The sequence below is a fragment of the Bombina bombina genome, chromosome 3, assembly GCF_027579735.1.
Source record: "Bombina bombina isolate aBomBom1 chromosome 3, aBomBom1.pri, whole genome shotgun sequence".
Classification (NCBI taxonomy): domain Eukaryota; kingdom Metazoa; phylum Chordata; class Amphibia; order Anura; family Bombinatoridae; genus Bombina; species Bombina bombina.
In genome coordinates, this window is record NC_069501.1 from 78,963,238 (window position 1) to 78,986,994 (window position 23,757).

Here is a 23,757-nt window from a genome sequence, read left to right on the forward strand (position 1 = left end):
TACAATGTACATAGATCCCATTATCAACCTGCCCAGACGTGTCGTACTCCTCAGGGTCTGGTGCAGCAGGGTGTTGTGCATTGATTGCTGGACAATATTGGTTTATGGGTATCGCTTGTATGAATTCTCATTTTTTTTTCTATTATGCTCTGTTATGCTTATTTTATATTATGCTGAAGATGAAGAAAACGTATGTTTAGAATCCTCAATAAATCAATAAACTTATTAAAACATAACTATTTTTGTGTGAATAAAAACAAAGAGAAACATAAAAAAATATTTAATAAACAGAAATTTCTACACAGGGTAAGATTATAAATCGCTGTGACATTGCATTAGGAAGAAATCAAATAATTTAACTGACCCTCTTGCAAACATTCAAGTGATTACACCAAGCATTCAATTTAACAACTTCTTGGCATCGGGCTGCAGCTGATCGCTAACGCATTCTGACAGTGGCTACATCTAGTATCGAGAGGGATAAAAAAAACTATTTGTTTTGCTCTCGAAAAAGGTTTGATATGTATTCTTTAGAACTTGATTATATTTAGCATAAGTTTGTTATTTGATTCTAAATCAATTGCACAGATTTTGAAAATCCAGTTTTTAATAAGCGCGTGATTCCATGTCCCATGTGGGGCAGCAAATATAAATACTGAACCAGTTCTTTATCTTTTAAATCTCTTATGAAGTCACTTTGCTCGTACACTGTGGATCTGTGCTGCAGGATCGTCACACTGTGTTGAGAATATCAGACAAGATGGCTGTTGCCATGACAAACATGGCTGTCACTTTTAGTAGTCAGTTCCTTGGGGGCTTTTGAGTTATAACCCCATGTGCTTCTCTGGAGCTTGTTTGTGTGCGAGATACAAGAAGAGAATGCTCGATAGGGCACTGACCAAAAATATCACATCAAACCAGCGATGATAGAAGTTGAACTGGAGCTCACCTAACACCTCAGTAATAATTGTACGGTACTCCAGCGGCATGCTCATCCGAATAAGCAGTACAGAAGAAACAAAGTACATGCCCTGCAAGGAAAGTAAATGGGTATTTATATCCAATTATATAAGAAATTACATAAATATACCAAAGATTTCCCCAACTATCTGAAATATATCATTTATAAATAAAATAAAACAACATGTATGTACCATTGAAGAAATTCTTACAGTTCCTTAGTCAAACTGGTATTAAAAATCTCTTGCTGAGGGTTGACAAGTACAAGATGACAAAAGTGTATAGCAGTCTTGGCCTAAATTTATAAACTTTTAGATTGCAGGAAAGATTCATTAGAAAACCTCAAATCTATCATTGCTTAAATGTAAGATCAGATTTAAGTTGTAGCAATAATGGTTTAAAAGTCCCCCTCTGAATTTAAAACAAAGTAACCTCTGACTTGTCAGTCATCATTTACCGTACATTCAGTTTACATCTTTACAACTTTCTTTATGAAAGCGAATATAAAGAGTCTGGGGGATGTCACCACAAACCTTGTGAATTCTGCAAGATTTAATACATGACTTATGCAACCTATTACTTTATAGACTTCCCAATGACACCTGCACCTCTCCTGAGTATCAGGGAAACTTTACAGATCACTAGTAAGGCCTCATCTTGAGTATTGTGTGCAGTTATGCGGGCAATACCTCCAGAGGGATATAAATAAACGAGAATCTGTGAAAATGAACGCTACTAAATCAGTACAGGCTATCCTACATACTAACTAATGCCTAAGATAAGCATAAGGATATCCTACAAACTAACTAATGCCTGACATAAGCATAAGGCTATCCTACATACTAATTAATGCCTGGGATAAGCATAAGGCTATCCTACATACTAATGCCTGGGATATGCATAAGGCTACTCTACATACTAACTAATGCCTGGGATAAGTATAAGGCTATCCTACATACTAACTAATGCCTGGGATATGCATAAGGCTATCCTACATACTAACTAATGCATGGGATATGCATAAAGCTACTCTACATACTAACTAATGCCTGGGATAAGCATAAGGCTATCCTACATACTAACTAAAGCCCGGGATAAGCATAAGGCTATCCTACATACTAACTAATGCCTGGGATAAGTATAAAGCTATCCTACTTACTAACTAATGCCTGGAAGAAGCATAAAGCTATCCTACAACTAATGCCTGGTGTATGCATAAGGCTATCATACATACTAACTAATGCCTGGGATAAGCATAAGGCTATCCTACATACTAACTAATGCCTGGGATATGCATAAGGCTACTCTACATACTAACTAATGCCTGGGATAAGCATAAGGCTATCCTACATACTAACTAATGCCCGGGATAAGCATAAGGCTATTCTACATACTAACTAATGCCTGGTGTATGCATAAGGCTATCCTACAGACTAACTAATGCCTGGGATAAGCATAAGGCTATCCCTACAGACTAACTAATGCCCGGGATAAGCATAAGGCTATCCTACATACTAACTAATGCCCGGGATAAGCATAAGGCTATCCTACATACTAACTAATGCCTGGGATAAGCATAAGGCTACCCTACAAACTAAATAATGCCTGGGATAAGCATAAGGCTATCCTACATACTAACTAATGCCTGACATAAGCATAAGGCTATCCTACATACTAACTAATGCCTGACAAAAGCATAAGGCTATCCTACATACTAACTAATGCCTGACAAAAGCATAAGGCTATCCTACAGGCTAACTAATGCCTGGGATAAGCATAAGGCTATCCTACATACTAAAAGGCTATCCTACAGACTAAGTAATGCCTGGGATAAGCATAAGGCTATTCTACATACTAACTAATGCCTGGTATAAACATAGGCTATCCTACATACTAACTAATGCCTGGGATAAGAATAAGGCTATCCTACATACTAACTAATCCTTGAGATAAGCATAAGGCTATCCTACATACTAACTAATGCCTAGTGTAAGCATAAGGCTATCCTACATACTAACTAATGCCTGTAATAAGCATAAGGCTATCCTACATACTAACTAATGCCTGGGATAAGCATAAGGCTATCCTACATACTGACTAATGCCTGGGATAAACATAAGGCTATCCTACATACTAACTAATGCCTGGGATAAGCATAAGGCTATCCTACATGCTATAAATGTCTGGTATTAGCTTAAGGCTATCCTACATACTAATTAATGCCTGGGATAAGCATAAGGTTATCCTACATACTAACTAATGCCTGGGATAAGCATAAGGCTATCCTACATACTAATGTCTAGCATAAGCATACGGCTATCCTACATACTAACTAAAGACCGAGATAAGCATAAGGCTATCCTACTTACTAACTAATGCCTGGGATAAACATAATGCTATCCTACTTACTAACTACTGCCTGGGATAAGAACCAGACTATCCTACTTACTAACTACTGCCTGGGATAAGAACAAGACTATCCTACATACAAACTAATGCCTGAGATAAGCATAAGGTTATCCTACATACTAACTAATGCCTGGGATAACCATAAGGCTATCTTAGATACTAACTAAGGCCTGGGATAAGCATAAGGCTATCCTACATACTAACGAATGCCTGGGATAAGGATAAGGCTATCCTACATACTAACTAATGCCTGGGATAAGCATAAGGCTATCCTAGATACTAACTAATGCCTGGGATAAGCATAAGGCTATCCTACATACTAACTAATGCCTGGGATAAGCATAAGACTATCCTACATACTAACTAATTCCTGGGATAAGCATAAGGCTATCCTACATGCTATAAATGTCTGGTATTAGCTTAAGGCTATCCTACATACTAATTAATGCCTGGGATAAGCATAAGGTTATCCTACATACTAACTAATGCCTGGGATAAGCATAAGGCTATCCTACATACTAACCAATGCCTGGGATAAGTATAAAGATATCCTACTTACTAACTAATGCCTGGGATAAGCATAAGGCTATTCTACATACTAACTAATGCCTGGTGTATGCATAAGGCTATCCTACATACTAACTAATGCCTGGGATAAGCATAAGGCTATCCAACAAACTAACTAATGCCAGGGATAAGCATAAGGCTATCCTACATACTAACTAATGACTGGGATAAGCATAAGGCTACCCTATAAACTAAATAATGCCTGGGATAAGCATAAGGCTATCCTACATACTAACTAATGCCTGAGATAAGCATAAGGCTATCCTACATACTAACTAATGCCTGACATAAGCATAAGGCTATCCTACATACTAACTAATGCCTGACAAAAGCATAAGGCTATCCTACAGGCTAACTAATGCCTGGGATAAGCATAAGGCTATCCTACATACTAAAAGGCTATCCTACAGACTAACTAATGCCTGGTAGAAGCATAAGGCTATCCTACATACTAATTAATGCCTGGGATAAGCATAAGGCTATCCTACATACTAACTAATGCATGAGAAAAGTATAAGGCTATTCTACATACTAACTAATGCCAGGTATAACCATAGGCTATCCTACATACTAACTAATGTCTGGGATAAGCATAAGGCTATCCTACATTCTAACTAATGTCTGGGATAAGAATAAGGCTATCCTACATACTAACTAATGCCTGGGATAAGCATAAGGCTACCCTACATACTAACTAATCCTTGAGAAAAGCATAAGGCTATCCTACATACTAACTAATGCCTGGGATAAGCATAAGGCTATCCTACATACTGACTAATGCCTGGGATAAACATAAGGCTATTCTACATACTAACTAATGCCTGGGATAAGCATAAGGCTACCCTACATACTAACTAATCCTTGAGATAAGCATAAGGCTATCCTACATACTAACTAATGCCTAGTGTAATCATAAGGCTATTCTACATACTAACTAATGCCTGTAATAAGCATAAGGCTATCCTACATACTAACTAATGCCTGGGATAAGCATAAGGCTATCCTAAATACTGACTAATGCCTGGGATAAACATAAGGCTATCCTACATACTAACTAATGCCTGGGATAAGCATAAGGCTATCCTACATGCTAACTAATGTCTGGTATTAGCTTAAGGCTATCCTACATACTAATTAATGCCTGGGATAAGCATAAGGTTATCCTACATACTAACTAATGCCTGGGATAAGTATAAAGATATCCTACTTACTAACTAATGCCTGGGATAAGCATAAGGCTATCCTACATAATAACTAATGCCTGGGATAAGGATAAGGCTATCCTACATACTAACTAATGCCTGGGATAAGCATAAGGTTACCCTACATACTAACTAATGCCTGGGATAAGCATAAGGCTATCCTACATACTAACTAATGCCTGGGATAAGTATAAAGATATCCTACTTACTAACTAATGCCTGGGATAAGCATAAGGCTATCCTACATACTAACTAATGCCTGGGATAAGCATAAGGCTACCCTACATACTAACTAATGCCTGGGATAAGCATAAGGCTATCCTACATACTAACTAATGCCTGGGATAAGTATAAAGATATCCTACTTACTAACTAATGCCTGGGATAAGCATAAGGCTATCCTACATACTAACTAATGCCTGGGATAAGCATAAGGCTATCCTACATACCAACTAATGCCTGGGATAAACATAAGGCTATCCTACATACTAACTAATGCCTGGGATAAGAATAAGGCTATCCAACATACTAACTAATACCTGGGATAAGCATAAGGCTATCCTACATACTATCTAATGCCTGGAATAAGCATAAGGCTATCCTACATACTAACTAAAGCCCGGGATAAGCATAAGGCTATCCTACATACTAACTAATGCCTGGGATAAGTATAAAGCTATCCTACTTACTAACTAATGCCTGGAAGAAGCATAAAGCTATCCTACATACGAACTAATGCCAGCCAGGAATAGGCATACGGCTATTCTACATACTAATGCCAGCCAGGAATAGGCATAAGGCTATCCTACATACTAACTAATGTCTGGGATAAGCATAAGGCTATCCTACATGCTAACTAATGTCTGGTATTAGCTTAAGGCTATCCTACATACTAACTAATGCCTGGGATAAGTATAAAGATATCCTACTTACTAACTAATGCCTGGGATAAGCATAAGGCTATCCTACATACTAACTAATGCCTGGGATAAGCATAAGGCTATCCTACATACTAACTAATGCCTGGGATAAACATAAGGCTATCCTACATACTAACTAATGCCTGGGATAAGAATAAGGCTATCCAACATACTAACTAATACCTGGGATAAGCATAAGGCTATCCTACATACTAACTAATGCCTGGAATAAGCATAAGGCTATCCTACATACTAACTAAAGCCCGGGATAAGCATAAGGCTATCCTACATACTAACTAATGCCTGGGATAAGTATAAAGCTATCCTACTTACTAACTAATGCCTGGAAGAAGCATAAAGCTATCCTACATACAAACTAATGCCAGCCAGGAATAGGCATACGGCTATTCTACATACTAATGCCAGCCAGGAATAGGCATAAGGCTATCCTACATACTAACTAATGTCTGGGATAAGCATAAGGCTATCCTACATACTAACTAATGCCTGGGATAAGCATAAGGCTATGCTACATACTAACTAATGCCTGGGATAAGCATAAGGCTATCCTACAAACTAACTAATGCCTGGGATAAGCATTAAGGCTATCCTACATACTAACTAATGCCTGGGATAAGCATAAAGCTATCCTACATACTAACTAATGCCAGGAACAAGCATAAGGCTATCCTACTTACTAACTAATGCCTGGTATAAGCATAAGGATATCCTACATACTAACTAATGCCCAGGATAAGCATAAGGCTATCTACATACTAATGCCTGGGATAAGCATAAGGCTATCCTACATACTAACTAATGCCTGGGATAAGCATAAAGCTATCCTACATACTAACTAATGCCTGGAATAAGCATAAGACTATCTTACATACTAACTAATGCCTGGGATAAGCATAAGGCTATCCTACATACTAACGAATGCCTGGGATAAGCATAAGGCTATCCTACATACTAACTAATGCCTGGCATAAGCATAAGGCTATCCTACATACTAACTAAAGCCCGGGATAAGCATAAGGCTATCCTACTTACTAACTAATGCCTGGCATAAGCATAAGGCTATCCTACATACTAACTAAAGCCCGGGATAAGCATAAGGCTATCCTACAAAGGCAACCAGTATTTGGGGTCCCAGTCTAATTATAGAACAGCTAGTATAGCATTAGATCTGGAAAACATTTTTCCATTGGAACAGGTCTCAGAAGGAGTGGGCACGAAAACACCAAATATGTCAGTCACACAACCAGTTCAATCAACACAAGAGAGATACCAGCTCAGGGGCAGTCGCCTGATGAGCAAGTACAAATGAAAAATGTAATAAACTTGTCTAGTACAGATCTTACACTTGACCAAGAGCAATTGTTAAGTTTAGGATTAGGGTTTGCACCCACTACTGATTTTGATATATTTCAAACCTTACTTGACTTAAATCGCCTTGTTAGGAATTTAACTCTCAAAAAGCATTTTAATCATACAAAGTAGGGGAAATGTTTTGGAAACCTTCCATAGAAGGGTAGAAAGAGGGTAGAAATAGATCTTTTGTCATTGAAGGCTTCTAATAAACATACCAAAAACAACTTGTCCGTATTCAAAGAGAAGCTTCGAAATCCTTGGAAAGCAACAAAACTTTGGTTATACGCCAGGCAGACAAGGGCGGGTCTGTCGTGGTTATGGACAAGAGTCAATATATATCTGAAGCCCTTAGACAACTTTCGAATCCTGATGACTATGAGGTACTACCTAGGGATCCTACGTGTAAGTACAAAAGGGAACTTGTGGATATTTTGGATGATGGTGTTGAGCATGGTTTTTTGGATCAAAAAACAGCAGAATATTTGGATGTGAAATTCCCAATGATACCATGGTTCCACCATCTTCCAAAAATCCACAAGTCCCTTACTAATGTCCAAGGCAGACCAGTAGTTAGTGGAGTTTATTCACTACTTGAACATGCTTCACAGTGGTTAGATTCAATCCTACAGCCTCTGGTAAACTCCCTAGCTTCTTTTGTACAGGATACTAAACATATTTTGAATTTAATCAGTCAAGTTACATGGGATAGAGAGTATATTTGGTTGACCATTGATGCTGTTGCACTTTATTCCTCTATTCCACACTCTGAAGGTATAAAGGCAATTAAGTACTTTTTGCACAATAATACCAATTATACGGTTGATTTTCAAGCATATGTTGTCAGGATGGTTACATTTCTTCTTACCCACAATTTCTTCAGATTCGAGGACCGTTTCTATCTCCAGAGATGTGGCACAGCCATGGGGGCAAAATTTGCCCCCTCTTACACCAATTTGTTTTTGGGCTGGTGGGAGCTGGTGCACATCTTTGGAGATAGAAACCCGTACAAATCTAACATACATTTTTACAAACGGTTTATAGACGACCTGTTGCTGATTTGGACCGGGCCCCCGGATCTGATACCTGATTTTGTAGACTATCTAAATAATAATGAAATTGGTTTAAAATTTACCTATGAATTTAATCCAAACAAGATCAATTACCTAGATCTTGTACTCATAGGAGATTTGAATGGTAAAATTAACACTGGGGTCTATAGAAAGCCCATCTCTGGGAATATGTTGTTGCATGGTTCAAGTTGCCACCCTAGACATATATATTTTGCGGTGGCCAAGGGACAATATACTAGAATCAAGAGAAACTTTAGTGAGCAAACTGATTTTGAAGCGGAGGCCAACATCTTGGAGCGTAGACTTAAAGATAGGGCTATACGTCTAAAGATATCAAAAGGGCTAGAAAGTGTGTTCAGATCAAATCTAGAGAGTCCTGTCTGAAAGATATGAAAAATGGTAGACGGGATGGATTCGAGGGTACTAACTTTGTGACGACATATAGTGCTCAGTATTTTGACATCTGTAATATTGTAAAAAAACATTTTTCTATCTTAGCTGCAGATGATGCGTTGCAAACAACTTTCTCTAGGGGCATGAGGTGCTCTTATAGAAAATGTCGTACCCTGGCTTCCATACTTTCACCCACTCAATTGAGACAGACCACTGTAGCTTCGAGCTCGTGGCTACGTCACCTAGGCATGTTCAAATGTGGACATCGAAAGTGCAAACCCTGTGATTGTGTACAGGTAACCACTAGTTTCAAATCGGAAGTTACTGGTGATGTGTTTGACATTAAATCTTGTCTTAATTGTACAGCTACAAGTGTCATCTACCTTATCACGTGCATATCATGCAAGGTACAATATGTAGGTCTCACTAGTAGAGATATTAATTCCCGTATTAGGGAGCATTTCTCTACCATTTCAATTGACAAGTCCAGTACCCCACTTGTACAACACTTTGCTGTTTATCACAACAGTACACTTAATACTTTCAGATGGTGTGCTATTGAGAAAGTGAAGACTCCTATTAGAGGGGGTGATTTAGATAATTTACTAGCAAAAAGAGAAATGTATTGGATTTTTCGTTTGGGGACTAGGATACCCTCAGGTTTAAACTCTAGGTATGATCTCATAAACTTTTGGGAGTGATTCCCTATGTATTTATTGTGTATATATTGTGCATAATGTTCTTCCTTTCTACTTCATATATATTCTATGAGCTTTGTTTCCTAAATTCAATAGGAACTATCAGTGTATATCTATCTGTATTTAGAACTATTTGGGTTGTAATGTGTATTGTATTATTTACACCATTTCTCCAGCATGGCGGTTTCAATCATTATGTATATAATGTATTCTTACTCAATATATCTGGGTGAGCTATGTTAACATACAATAGTTCACTATGTTTCAATTGCACAGTATGATGTGTTAGAATTCATAGCTTTTAAATGCTATATCGAGGCTCTATATTTTCTATTGTCTAAGGGCACCCTGTGCTCGTTTAGCAGTGTCTATTTTCTTTTTTTCACCTATATCGCCAGATCACCTGAGTTTCTTATATTGCATTATATGTATTTTTTGAAATTGCAATTTAACAGTAATACTCTATCCTTGTACTTAAAGTGTGACATCTTGTTACCATAGCTATACCTGTGTAATGGGCTTATTTTCTTTGTTATGGTTTGTCTTTTAACCAATAGTAACTAGTCAATCACTTTTTAAGCTGTGTATTCAGTGTAGCACCTTATGGCTATGATTACGGCGTCCAGCCAAAACGCGTAAGCCTGTGGTGCTACACTCATTTCACTTTTCTTTCCTCCTGGAATATATTTTAATTTGCATGAATAAAGAACTTATACTTGGAGCGAACCGTCCTTTTTCATTCTTTCTACCGCCTATACCAGTATGCTTGCTCCCAGCACTTTGGATTACTGCTGCAGATTGTGTTACTGCATTAAGCTCCGTTGAGCGTGACAGTCCAGCCCCCAATCGGTGACGTCATCCGGATACACTTGTGAGGATTGCCTGCCATAGAGGGTGAGAGACGCCGACGGGCTTGGTGTGGAGATCCAAGGATCCTAAATAGAAGTCTCTGCACCCTGGTAAGGCTACTTGGATGTATCAATTGATGGCAATGAATACATAGCATTTTGTAAGGGACTGTGACTTTGAATGTTGTGCAACGTAGGAGCATTGCAACTTTGCAGCAGTTTGATACACAGCATTATTATTGACATATGCTTAACCAGGAACTCTAAGGCCCATTCTATTTTTACTTGTTTTCTATCCTACAAACTAGCTTAGATTTTTAGGACATTTGGGGCAGACTTGTTGAGCCTACGGTTCTCATCTGACCTCAAACTCTGTTTCTTTGATACCTCTGCTAGACTCATTCATCTAAATAAACGATCACCATCAGCACTGCCTCCCCATAGGCATACCATAACATAAAACACTCCATAAATATTTACACACTCATCCTTTGTCAACCGCCCTCCTTGGTCTAACAAGGGCACATATCCATCCTCTGTCATCATTACCTTCTCCCCATCCTTTACATAGAAACTTACCACCAACAGTTCCTCATCACCAAACTATACGAATATATCCTCACAGCTGCCGCTTTCTAGTTCACATGCATTATTCTATTCTGCATAGTACATCAGTAAGTCATTTTTTTCCACTCCCTCCTCACATCTTGTCTCTGATTGGCCTCAGTAAAGGAGACTAGGTAAATATATTCAAGAGGCATTCATTTGCAAACCCACTAAGCCTAACGTAATAACAATTTTAAATGTTTAAAGACATTTATTTTGTGTATTTGTGCAATGTCATGGTTATCTGTTGATACATTCTGTAGTATAAAAAAATACTTAATGCCCTTTAAAATTCAAACAAAAACATTAAAGGTTAGCAACGTGTGCATAGCACCACTAAGCAGCCACTAGAGAGAACTGTGTAGCAATACTCACCATGATCTGAGCCAACAGCAGAACAATTACATTGGAGGATTTGCTGCTAGAAATGGCATAAAAAAACTGAAAGGGAAGATATTAAGGCATTATTATTAGATTTTTTTCTAATTAACTGTGCACTGAAGTTTGAAAAGTAAATGATGAAGATAAGAACAATTACAAATTTAAATCAAGAGGTCATGCAGCAAGAGAAAGTAGTTAATATATGAAGGAAATCATGACCATGAACATGAGTTTGTATGTGCGGTACTTTTCGTAGAACTTTCATATGTATTTAGTGTTAATACTGATGACGACTATAGCTTCGCATTTTGTTTCATCAGTAGAGTATCAGAAATGAGAATTCTAGATATCATGGGATAGAGATATCATTGGTGGGATGTGGCATTTTATGGAACATATTATAATAAATAGCAGGTTAAATGAATGATCTTGTCTTTATTGTAAAATCCACTAACATTTCTAATACCAGTAAAAGCACATTCGCCAATATGTTTTACCGCCAGGTTTCATACCTTGGTGAGCGTGATAAGTAGGCCTCTGATGGATGTCACAATGATGATACCAACCAAGATGAAGGAGATGTGCTGGGACCAGAACTTGACCTGGGCAGAAAGTAAAACCCAGATATATATTAGTGAACTTTATGTCCGTCCCACACCTCATAGCAAGTACAAGATTCAAGCAGCTGATCAAACCAGGGTACAACTCTTAACTAATGATACAGAACAAGAATACAAATAATGCATGTACAACTTATACACATGAACACTAAGTGCACTTTATACAATCCAGCAGACAGGTATAGGGAATGGGTAGACCTTAATGTTTATGAAGGTTAATGTATTAATGGTAATATTGTTACCCATATACAGTATGCTGTGAATACTGCAATTATAAAAACGATACTGGAATTGGAACTTTAGATGCATATAATAGTCCAAAATAACAAACCTGGGTAGATAAAGATACTAGATTTATTATATGTTCAAGTCAGACGGTTTCTTAACTTGTATTTAGAACACTAAAAGAGTTACAAGTGAAAAAAACAATATTACAACTATATTTGTGTGTGTGATATATTTTTAACATCACACAAGTTAAGACTTGCTAACCTATGTGATGTTAATTATTATAAATAGCAGAAACCCTGGCAGTTGAGTTTGCATTGTGTGGCTGTAGGTTAGGGAACCAGTGAAGAAGAGACCTTGACGTGGTTCTGGGCATATCACCATTTAGCCATATGGTGTAACTAATTCTTCAATTTTGGTTTTAATCTAGCTGTGTGCTTGCAAGAGAGTGCCAGACTTTCTATGTGTTGTGTTAATAATTTTGTTTTGTCATTTTCAATATGGGTTTTGCACCCAGGCTTGTTTGGGGTTAACTGCCTGTGTCACTGAGAGCTGTGTGTCGGTGAGCATTTAGGGCTGTGAGTTTTAATGGGGAATGGGATGTGTAACCAGTCCGGTTTAAGAGTGCAGTCCATTTCCCTGTTTTATATGTGTCTAAGGAAATTAAAAATAGGGCCTGTGTCATCCTTGTTTGTATCTCAGTGTGTTTGTTTGAAAGCAGCATTGTATGGCTGTGAGTTGGGGACCAGTAAAGAAGAGGCTTTGACGTGGTCGTGGACACACATATATATATATATATATATATATATACATAAATAGAACTACACAATGTTATTCTATTTTAGAAACATTTCTAAATATGTTCACTTTACAAGTTGATACAATAAGGTATATTTGTTATTAAAAAATTAAAGTCCTTACATCAAACTGTATGCCCAGATAATTCACAGTAATCTCTATTCCTCTTGTGACTGGATCATTTTTGCCAACTCGGTCAAACACAATATTAATAGTTGCCTGCAAGAGAATGACAAGGGAGCAGGTGAACTCAGCTACATAGTGTACTGTCAGACAGCAGATCTCATGCAGGTGCCAGTGTAAATGTCTATTTAATTTCTCATGCAGGTGCCAGTGTAAATGTCTGTTTAATTCATTTACCATCCGTTAGTTGTCATTGGTTTTATGCAGAGTTTCAAGCTGTGATTATCTCTACTGGGAAGCTGTATAAACAATCTATCACTTTCCTTGCACAATGTTGTAATAGAATACTATCGCCTATTCTGCCCACTTTTCCCTATAATTTAAAAGTACATTAAAGAAAGGGACATGAAATCCATTTTTTTCTTTTATGATTCAGAAAGAAAATACAAATTTAAACAACTTTTTACTTCTATTATCAAATTTGTTATTCTCTTGGTATCCTTTGTTAAAGAAGCAGCAGTTTACTACTGGGGAGCTTGCTGAACTCATCTGGTGAGCCAATGGCAAGAGGCATATACGTTCAGCCACTAATCAAACAATTAGCTCCAGTAGTGCGCATTGCTGCTCCTGAGCCTACCTAGGTATGCTTTTCAACAAAGTATACAGAGAGAAGAAAGCAAATTAGATAATAGAAGTAAATTGGAACATTGTTTAAAATTATAAGCTCTATCTGAATCACAAGAGTTTAATTTTGACTTTACTGTCTCTTTAAACACAAAACACACCTTAATGCATAGTATTGATGTTATGCCCCGCCTCCCTCTAGTCATGGGTGCGCCATGTGTCACTGCACTCCAGCGCTGAAGGGTTTGCACATGCGCAGTAACTCTCCTTCAGATACCTGCAGTGCAACCTAGGTTCCAAAATAGCAGCACTCATAATTAGAGGGAGCTGCATGATTTGTATTTAGTGTTTAATATACAGTATTTAGGTCTCTTTATAACGGGCCCTACAACCTCCCCATGTGTAGCTTTAAACTGACATAAAACAGGCAAACCTATTCATATCACCCAGAGCTAGGGCTGTATCACTGAAAGACAAGCAGAAGGGCAACAACTCTCACCATGAAAATCTTCCAGACACAGTAGATGGAGAAGAAATAGCCTAAAAAGTTGAAGTATTTGCCTTGGAAAGTTTTTGAATATTCAATTCGCTCCTAAAAATAAAATAAATATAATTAATGCACAGGTCAAATGTCATTCAGAATTCTACATGTGATTATTTTACAGATTAAGCCACAAACTGTGTGAGATTTATTTCTGCAATTTATTATTATTATTATTTATTTTAGGAATTTCTGGTTTACTAGATGGTAACACTCCCCATACAAAAACCTTATCATCCTTGAAGGGACATGATAGGAAACAACCCTGTTTATAGAACTACAAAATTGTGTAGCCCAGTGATTTTGTGCATTGGAAAATAAAACACGCAGGGCTTACTCTTGCAAAAAAGAAAAATGTACACATTGTACAGAATTACTCATGGTCCTTTTATATATATCTCCTGACGCTCTGCATCTGCTGCACCTCTCTGCAAGTCCCTTTAACTGGCTCTCCATTCACAGCAGAATTAAATTCAAAATTCTCACCCTGACCTACAAAGACCCCACCCTACTTGTCCTCACTCATAAACAAATATACTCCAGCCCGCCCCCTAAGTTCCAACAATGACCTGCTCCTTGCATCCTCTACCATCACCTCCTCCGATGCTAGACTACAGGACTTCTCTCGTGCGGCACCAACCCTCTGGAACGCACTTACTCGAGCTGTCAGACTTTCCCCTAACCTCTCCTCCTTTAAACACTCCCTAAAGACCTTTTTGTTCAGGGAAGCTTATCACGTAACTCAGTAGCTAATGAATTTCACTAACTCCTCACTAATATCATTCTCACCTTTGCAGTGGCATTAGACGGTCTATTGGTCTTGCAATCCCTTATTACTAATCGTAATAAACGTAATGCACAGCACCAAAATTTCCAATGCGTCACATATCAGAGACTTACTTTCAACTTCTAACTTTCCGGCCTGTTCTGTGTACAAACAAAACCCTGGTCATGTTTTTATCTGTCACCTAAATATCATCCCTGGCTTTACAGAATTGTTTTGTAGAAGGAACAAGACAGACTTAGTTTTATCATAAAACATTCCCTTTACACTTATTTAGTTTCATCTTGAGAAAGACTAGGCTAGACCAGGGAGGCAAACACAGCATTTTTGTATTACAGACCCTAAATGGGTAAAGTCCTTCTTCAGTGCCACAAGCATTGCAGCTGGTGATAGACAGGTTGTGCCTGACTGGCTGACCAAAGACTGCAATGCTAGTGGCTCTCACGTGGGATTTTACCTATGCGTTTAGCCCCTTTGTGGGGATTAACAAAGTTATCTATGGTTAGTAATGTAAAAATGATTTTTGCTAAAGAATTAGAGCATGTAATGTTTATGTTAGAGTGTTTCTTTAAAGGTTACCATAGCTGAGAATAAAATGACACTGTCACTAAATAACCCACCTGTGTTCCAGAAGAGACGCATTTAAAGGGACATTAACTATTAAATACATTTTATAAGCATAGTATTGAGGTTATTCCCGCCTCTCTCTAGTCAATGGGTGACACCATGTTGAGATGTAGCTTTCCACAAGTGTAGCAACTCTCCTTCACATACCTGCAGTGTATTCTAGGTTCCAGTATAGTGGCACCCATAGTTAAAGGGAGGTGCATGAAATTAGTTAAGTGGTTAATGCCCCGTTAAATTGTAACAGGTTACTGACAATTGAATGCTCACATTTCTACCACTGTCTGGATTAAAAAACGATGGTCCTCTTTGGGTAGATGGTTAACACTCAGTTATCAAATAATCTTAAATCATCCTAGGATAAGTGTCTGCTATGGTAAAGGGACATTTGTCTTTAGTGATTCAGACAGAGCGTGCAATTTTAAACGACTTTCTAATTTACTTCCTGTATTGGGTGCAATCTTTTCAGTTAGTGTGAAAAGCTGCTGAAAGGATGAGAATGTGAAACCAATTAAATTCAGACTATTTATTAATAATTCAGAGCATTAAGTTTAAAGAAATATGAAACCCTACTTTTTTTTAGTGATTCAGACAGAGCATGTCATATTAAACAACTTTTTTAATTTACTTCTATTTTCAATTTCTTCATTCTCTTGGTATCTTTTGTTGAAAAGCATGGACATAAGCTCAGGAGTGTGCACGTGTCTGGAGCACTATATGACTGCCATTTTGCAAGGATGTTATCCATTTGCAAGAACACTAAATGGCAACATTATTTCCTGCAATGTGGAGCTCCAGACACCGACCTAGGTATTTCTTCAACATACAATAATATGAGAATGAAGCAAATTTGTTAATAGAAGTAAATTAGTAACTTTAAAAAAAACAAAAAAACAGAATTTATGTTTACCTGATAAATTTCTTTCTCCTACGGTGTGTCCGGTCCACGGCTTCATCCTTACTTGTGGGATATTCTCATTCCCTACAGGAAATGGCAAAGAGAGCACACAGCAAAGCTGTCCATATAGCCCTCCCCTCTGGCTCCGCCCCCCAGTCATTCGACCGATGGTTAGGAGAAAAAGGAGAAACCATAAGGTGCCGTGGTGACTGTAGTGTACAAAAAACTAAAATTTTAAACCTGACTAAAAGCCAGGGCGGGCCGTGGACCGGACACACCGTAGGAGAAAGAAATTTATCAGGTAAACATAAATTCTGTTTTCTCCTACATTGGTGTGTCCGGTCCACGGCTTCATCCTTACTTGTGGGAACCAATACCAAAGCTTTAGGACATGGATGAAGGGAGGGACCAAGTCAGGTAACCTAAACGGAAGGCACCACTGCTTGCAAAACCTTTCTCCCAAAAATAGCCTCCGAAGAAGCATAAGTATCGAATTTGTAAAATTTGGCAAATTTATGCAGAGAAGACCAAGTCGCTGCCTTACAGATCTGTTCAACAGAAGCCTCATTCTTGAAGGCCCATGTGGAAGCCACAGCCCTAGTAGAGTGAGCTGTAATTCGTTCAGGAGGCTGCCGTCCGGCAGTCTCATAAGCTAATTGGATGATGCTTTTTAGCCAAAAGGAAAGAAAGGTAGCAGTAGCTTTCTGACTTCTCCTCTTACCAGAATAGACAAAGAAGATGTCTGTCTGAAATCCTTTGTTGCTTCTAAATAGAATTTTAAAGCACGAACCACATCTAGGTTATGTAACAAACGTTCCTTCTTCGAAACTGGATTCGGACACAGAGAAGGAACAACTATTTCCTGGTTAATATTCCTATTGGAAACCACCTTTGGAAGAAAACCAGGCTTGGTACGTAAAACTACCTTATCTGTATGAAAAACCAGATAGGGTGAAGTACACTGCAAAGCAGACAATTCAGAAACTCTTCTAGCAGAAGAAATAGCAACCAAAAACAGAACTTTCCAAGATAGTAACTTAATATCTATGGAATGTAAAGGTTCAAACGGAACCCCTTGAAGAACTGAAAGAACTAAGTTTAGACTCCATGGAGGAGTCATAGGTCTGTAGACAGGCTTGATTCTGACTAACGCCTGTACAAACGCTTGTACATCTGGCACGGCTGCCAGACGTTTGTGCAACAAGACAGACAGAGCAGATATCTGTCCTTTTAGAGAACTAGCTGACAGACCTTTCTCCAAACCCTCTTGGAGAAAGGAAAGTATCCTTGGAATCCTAATTTTACTCCATGAGTAACCCTTGGATTCGCACCAACAGATATATTTTTGCCATATCTTATGGTAAACGTTCCTGGTCACAGGTTTTCTGGCCTGAACCAGAGTATCTATAACAGATTCCGAAAACCCACGCTTAGATAGAATCAAGCGTTCAATTTCCAAGCAGTCAGTTGCAGAGAAACTAGATTTGGATGTTCGAATGGACCTTGTACTAGAAGGTCCTGTCTCAAAGGTAGCTTCCATGGTGGAGCCGATGACATATTCACCAGGTCTGCATACCAAGTCCTGCGTGGCCATGCAGGAGCTATTAGAATCACCAAAGCCTTTGGGAAGGAGAGGAAACGGTGGAAACACATAAGCTAGATTGAACGACTAAGGCGCCACTAATGCATCTACTTGTGTCGCCTTGGGATCTCTGGATCTGGACCCGTAGCGTGGAACCTTGGAGTTCTGACGAGACGCCATCAGATCCATGTCTGGAATGCCCCATAGTTGAGTTAACTGGGCAAAAACCTCCGGGTGAAGTTCCCACTCCCCCGGATGGAAAGTCTGACGACTCAAATAATCCGCCTCCCAGTTGTCTACTCCTGGGATGTGAATTGCAGATAGATGGCAGGAGTGATCCTCCGCCCATTTGATGATCCTGGATACCTCTCTCATCGCCAGGGAACTCTTTGTCCCTCCCTGATGATTGATGTATGCTACAGTCGTCATGTTGTCCGATTGAAATCTTATGAATTTGGCCTTCGCTAGTTGAGGCCAAGCCAGGAGCGCATTGAATATCGCTCTCAGTTCCAAAATGTTTATCGGGAGGAGAGACTCTTCCCGAGACCATAGACCCTGAGCTTTCAGGGAGTCCCAGACCGCGCCCCAGCCTAAGAGACTGGCGTCGGTCGTGACAATGATCCACTCTGGCCTGCGGAAACTCATTCCCTGAGACAGGTGATCCTGAGACAACCACCAGAGGAGTGAGTCTCTGGTTTTCTTTTTAAACAAAACCGTTACTGTCTCTTTAAATAATAAAAAGGGCACACTTTATTTCTGAATGATAGAAAAACCTCAAAGAAATATCCGATCTTTATGACATTTATACCCCAGTGTCTTAATGCTTTGAAAGTATTGCACACCAATTTTCAAGCCACTTAACCCCTAAATGTCCAAACCGGAGCTAAAATAACAATTAACCGGTTTAAACACACTACAGTCCCTGCCACAGTCTTTGCTGCGGCGTTTACCTTCCTTAGGGGTTATTCACAACAGTAATAAGCCTCTCTGAAGTCCTTTTCTAAGCCTCTGGACCTTCCACATGAAGCTGCATGAACTGCCTAGTGAAAAGTAACTGTGCAACTGAGGCGCGAAAATGAGGCCTCCTCCCTCTGCATTCCAGAGTGAAGGGGCCTTTCTGACAAGATTAGGTGTCTAAACGGCTGCCAGGCACAAATAAAGTTCCCCAAAAGTGTTTCAAAGTTTGCAAAACACTCCAAATGTCACCTAAACATGATAAAAACCAAGCGACTTAGCCCATAATAGTGTCAACCAGCATAGAGCCCAAGTTATAAGCCTTAATTCTGTTACTGAGTCTAAGAAAATGGCTTACCTATCCCAGAAGGGAAAACTGACAGTCTTTACTAGGTCTTGTTAGAAAAGTGACTGATCATACCTGAAGCAGATAAGCCTGCAAACTGTTCCCCCCAACTGAAGTTCTCTGGTTTCAACAGTCCTGCATGGGAACAGCAATGGATTTTAGTTACTGGTGCTAAAATCATACTCCTCTTTTAACAGAAATCTTCATCACTTTCTGTTGTAGAGTAAATAGTACAAACTGGCACTATTTTAAAATAACAAACTCTTGATAGAAGAAATAAAACTACAACTAACACCACATACTCTTTACCATCCCCGTGGAGATGCTACTTGTACAGAGCGGCAAAGAGAATGACTGGGGGGGCGGAGCCAGAGGGGGGGCTATATGGACAGCTTTGCTGTGTGCTCTCTTTGCCATTTCCTGTAGGGAATGAGAATATCCCACAAGTAAGGATGAAGCCGTGGACCGGACACACCAATGTAGGAGAAAATATGTTCTGTCTGAATCCCAAAATAAATGATTGGGTTTCATATCCCTTTAAGAAAGGTTACATCATAGGGATTGTTACCTAGATTATGACCTTCTGTAATGATCTACATATCAAGCCTCTTCAGCACAGACCCCTCCCACTCCCTGCATCGTACCTTTGTTGCATGAAGATCGGCCGTCTCCAAGAAAAGCTGCCGGCTCAACTCTTCCAATGCATCCACCTCCTGCTGTATCTGGGATAGATCTGAGAGTGGGGTGAGACGTGAAGGAAGGTATTGCAGAAAGGATGCGGATGTATCTCCTTTCTAAAAGCTGCCCTGGTGCAATCTGTCACCACCTTAGTTTATGTGACAACACTTTATACATGAACTTTTATTGAGCTTGAATTTATAGCGCACAGAGGGAACAATTAACAAAAGATAATCTAAACATACGTAGACAACTAATATACTGCAGCTGCAAAAGTAAAACATAAGGAACTCAGGGTGGGGGAAAGCAGTAGGTGTGACCCAATAATGCTATAGAAGAGGAAAAGCTTTATCTTTCGTCCGCAAAATAATGTGCTGCGCTCAGCATTTGAGAAATGACTTATTTTATGTGATGTTCCTTATGACAATGTGACACTGGAGTGTGCAACAACAGTAAAATCTCTATGCTGTGCACTCACATAGGTAAAGGCTGTAATAGCACTAAGTATGGACAATATTGGGTGAAAGAAGAAACAAACACAGATAATTAAAAGTATATGAAAACAAAAAATGCATGCTCTATCATCTAATCATGAAATGTGAGTTTCATGTCCCTTTAAACACCCACAGTACCCAGCATCTAGAGAGCAGCAAGCAGCAAGCAAATAAACATGCTGTCTAAAAGTGAATGAAATAACCTGCTTGCTTGATAGTCAGTGATTTAAGAAAGAGGAAACGGTCACACACCAGAGCCTGGGAGTCCAAAAATATTTGTATTAGGAGGGAAGCCATAAATAACAATAAATCCTCCTAGTAAGTGGAATTCCAACAACAAAGTGAAAGAACAAAGAAATGTGTCAATGCTGCAGGAAGCAAGTGTGCTTTTTTTATAGTATTGTATTATAGGTTTACCCATATGTGAGTCAATCAATGGGGAGAGTCCTTCAGTCAAAAACAGCAGGAACTTAAAGGGACAGTCTACACCAGAATTGTTATTGTTTTAAAAGATAGATAATCCCTTTTTTACCCATTCCCCAGTTTTGCATAACCAACACAGTTATATTTATATATTTTTTACATCTGTGATTATCTTGTATCTAAGCCTCTGCAGACTGCCCCTTTATTACAGTTCTTTTGACAGACTTGCGGTTTAGCCAATCAGTGATGGCTCCCAGGTAACTTCACGTGCACAAGCACAGTGTTATCTATATGAAAAACATGAACTAACAACCTCTAGTGGTGAAAAATCTGTTAAAATGCATTCTTAAGAGGCAGCCTTCAAGGTCTAAGAAATTAGCATATGAACCTCCTAAGTTAAGCTTTCTACCAAGAGAACAAAGAAAATTTGGTGATAAAAGTAAATTGGAATATTTAAAATTACATGCCCTATCTGAATCATGAAGTTTTTTTTGGACTAGATAGACTGTCCCTTTAAAGGAATATAAAAGTGCAACAAAAAAAATGCTCTATGTTATATGCAAGAAATAGTGCAATAATAAAATGCTCTCTGTGTAAAACGCATACAAACTAATTAAACACACAGTTAAATTTAGCTCTAAGAGAATAAAGTCAACTTGATAATGGAAGTGCATTTTCCAGAGTCTATATCTGAAACATGCAACTTTGAGACTTTCCCATCCCTTTTATTTATAATTGCATGTTATAAGCAGCCAATTTGAATAATACCTGATACACTTAGCACTAGAAATACAGCAAATGTAGTTTTACTAATGATGTTGACCTACAAATAAATTAAATGTCACAATAGAGCTGGCTACTGAGAGAAATGCATTTAGTGCAATATATATTGATTGTGTTTGCCCTGAACACTGGAAGAGTTTCCTGGGTTGCACCTTTGCAGTTTGTCATCCACTAGAAGTTACAGTCCCCTCCATTTCTGGTACAAAGGAAAAAGGAGGTGATTTTAATATACACACACAAGAATATGCAAGGAAAAAAAGGAGGTGATTTTAATATACACACACAGGAATGTGCAAGGAAAAAAAGGAGGTGATTTTAATTACACACACAGGAATGTGCAAGGAAAAAAAGGAGGTGATTTTAATATACACACACAGGAATGTGCAAGGAAAAAAAGGAGGTGATTTTAATTACACACACAGGAATGTGCAAGGAAAAAAAGGAGGTGATTTTAATTACACACACAGGAATGTGCAAGGAAAAAAAGGAGGTGGTTTTAAAAAATACAGAGGAATGTGCAAGAGAAAAAGGAGGTGTTGTTGCCGAATCCCCCAAAAAACAGCCACGTGTGCATTTAACTCTGTACTTGCATACAATAAACAAAGCTAAAGGACTATTGCTGGATGGGCTGGGACCTCCATATTACCCCTATTCTGAGAGCTTTTTCACAGTACCCATAAACGAGTAAATTAAAAAAAGTGTTAAGTTGATCACTAACTTTGAAATAACATCGTTCACATTTAAAACCATTAAAACCCTCAGTTTGTTCTTGGAGCATAAAGGATACTTTCGCTGACAGGTGCTGATGAAGTTACGCTCTTTATCATGCCCCAGAATCCACTGGGCTTGCTGTGTACTTCTCCTCTCTGAAACATATTTCTCCTGACCATTGCTATCCTTTAAAAAGTAAAAAAAATAAAAAAAAATATATGTTAGAAGACAAAGAACAAATACAACTGTAACATTGTCTTTTGGAGCCGGCTAACATAGCTATTAACCTTTTAACGCTGTTACAACGTTGTATTCCGTCTGAATTTTGCTGGGCTTTAGTGCCGATGGACGGAATACAACATCCTAACAGCTTGGCTTTCCTGAAGCCACTGGCGCTTCCCTGATGGGATTGAGGTCTGGAGAGTGTGCCTAGCATCATAGGGACGCCCCCTGACGCGATCCCATCATTGAAATTTCGTGATCACGTGCACGATCGCGAGATTTCAAATTGTTGACATCTGAACAGTTGTTCCGATGTAGACATGTTAACCCCGGCATGAAAGGGTTAATATAGCTGCACTATAACTAGAGTTACTTGTGAAACAGAGAAGCTACATATACTCTAGGAGATGTATAGAGACAAACTCATGTTCTGATACTATGATGCGTGCAGGCCAGGTAAGAATGTGCTGACAGCTGTAAGTAGCACGAGGACACAGATAAGGAATGAGACAGACTTTAGCAAATTATTTAACTGATCTCTATGTATCAAAGTCTCTTGGCTGCAATGTTTTTTTCCTATTCTACCTCTTTTTTGTACTATGGACAGTGGTATAAAAACTGCTTTGTATTTCCAGTAGTAGAGCGATTACCTTTAGATTGTAAGGATGCATCAACTAATTACTGCTGTTCAAGGCCAGGCTCCTTTGCTCCTTTTGCTTAAAGGGACACTCAAGTCAAAATAAACTTTTATGATTCAGATAGAGCATGCGGTTTTAAGACACTTTCCAATTTATTTCAATTATCAAAGTTTGCACAGTCTTTTTATATTCACACTTTCTGGGGAACAAGATCCTACTGAGCATGTGCACAAGCTCACAGAGTATACATATATTAGT

The 23,757-nt window shown here is 38.6% G+C and overlaps 1 protein-coding gene across 2 annotated transcripts in view; it reads right to left on the minus strand.

Moving 5' to 3' along the window:
- Nucleotides 1-265: 265 nt before the first annotated feature.
- Nucleotides 266-23,757, minus strand: part of GPR89B (G protein-coupled receptor 89B) — a 47,762-nt gene continuing 24,270 nt past the window's right edge. For both annotated transcript variants that reach the window (XM_053705884.1, XM_053705885.1), the window contains 7 exons: nucleotides 22,716-22,825; nucleotides 20,195-20,283; nucleotides 14,321-14,413; nucleotides 13,198-13,293; nucleotides 11,941-12,030; nucleotides 11,423-11,488; nucleotides 266-1,031 (listed from right to left, as the gene is read on the minus strand). In XM_053705884.1, the coding sequence (XP_053561859.1) occupies nucleotides 825-1,031; nucleotides 11,423-11,488; nucleotides 11,941-12,030; nucleotides 13,198-13,293; nucleotides 14,321-14,413; nucleotides 20,195-20,283; nucleotides 22,716-22,825 (751 nt within the window). In that variant the 3' untranslated portion in view covers nucleotides 266-824. The remainder of the gene's footprint in view (nucleotides 1,032-11,422; nucleotides 11,489-11,940; nucleotides 12,031-13,197; nucleotides 13,294-14,320; nucleotides 14,414-20,194; nucleotides 20,284-22,715; nucleotides 22,826-23,757) is intronic.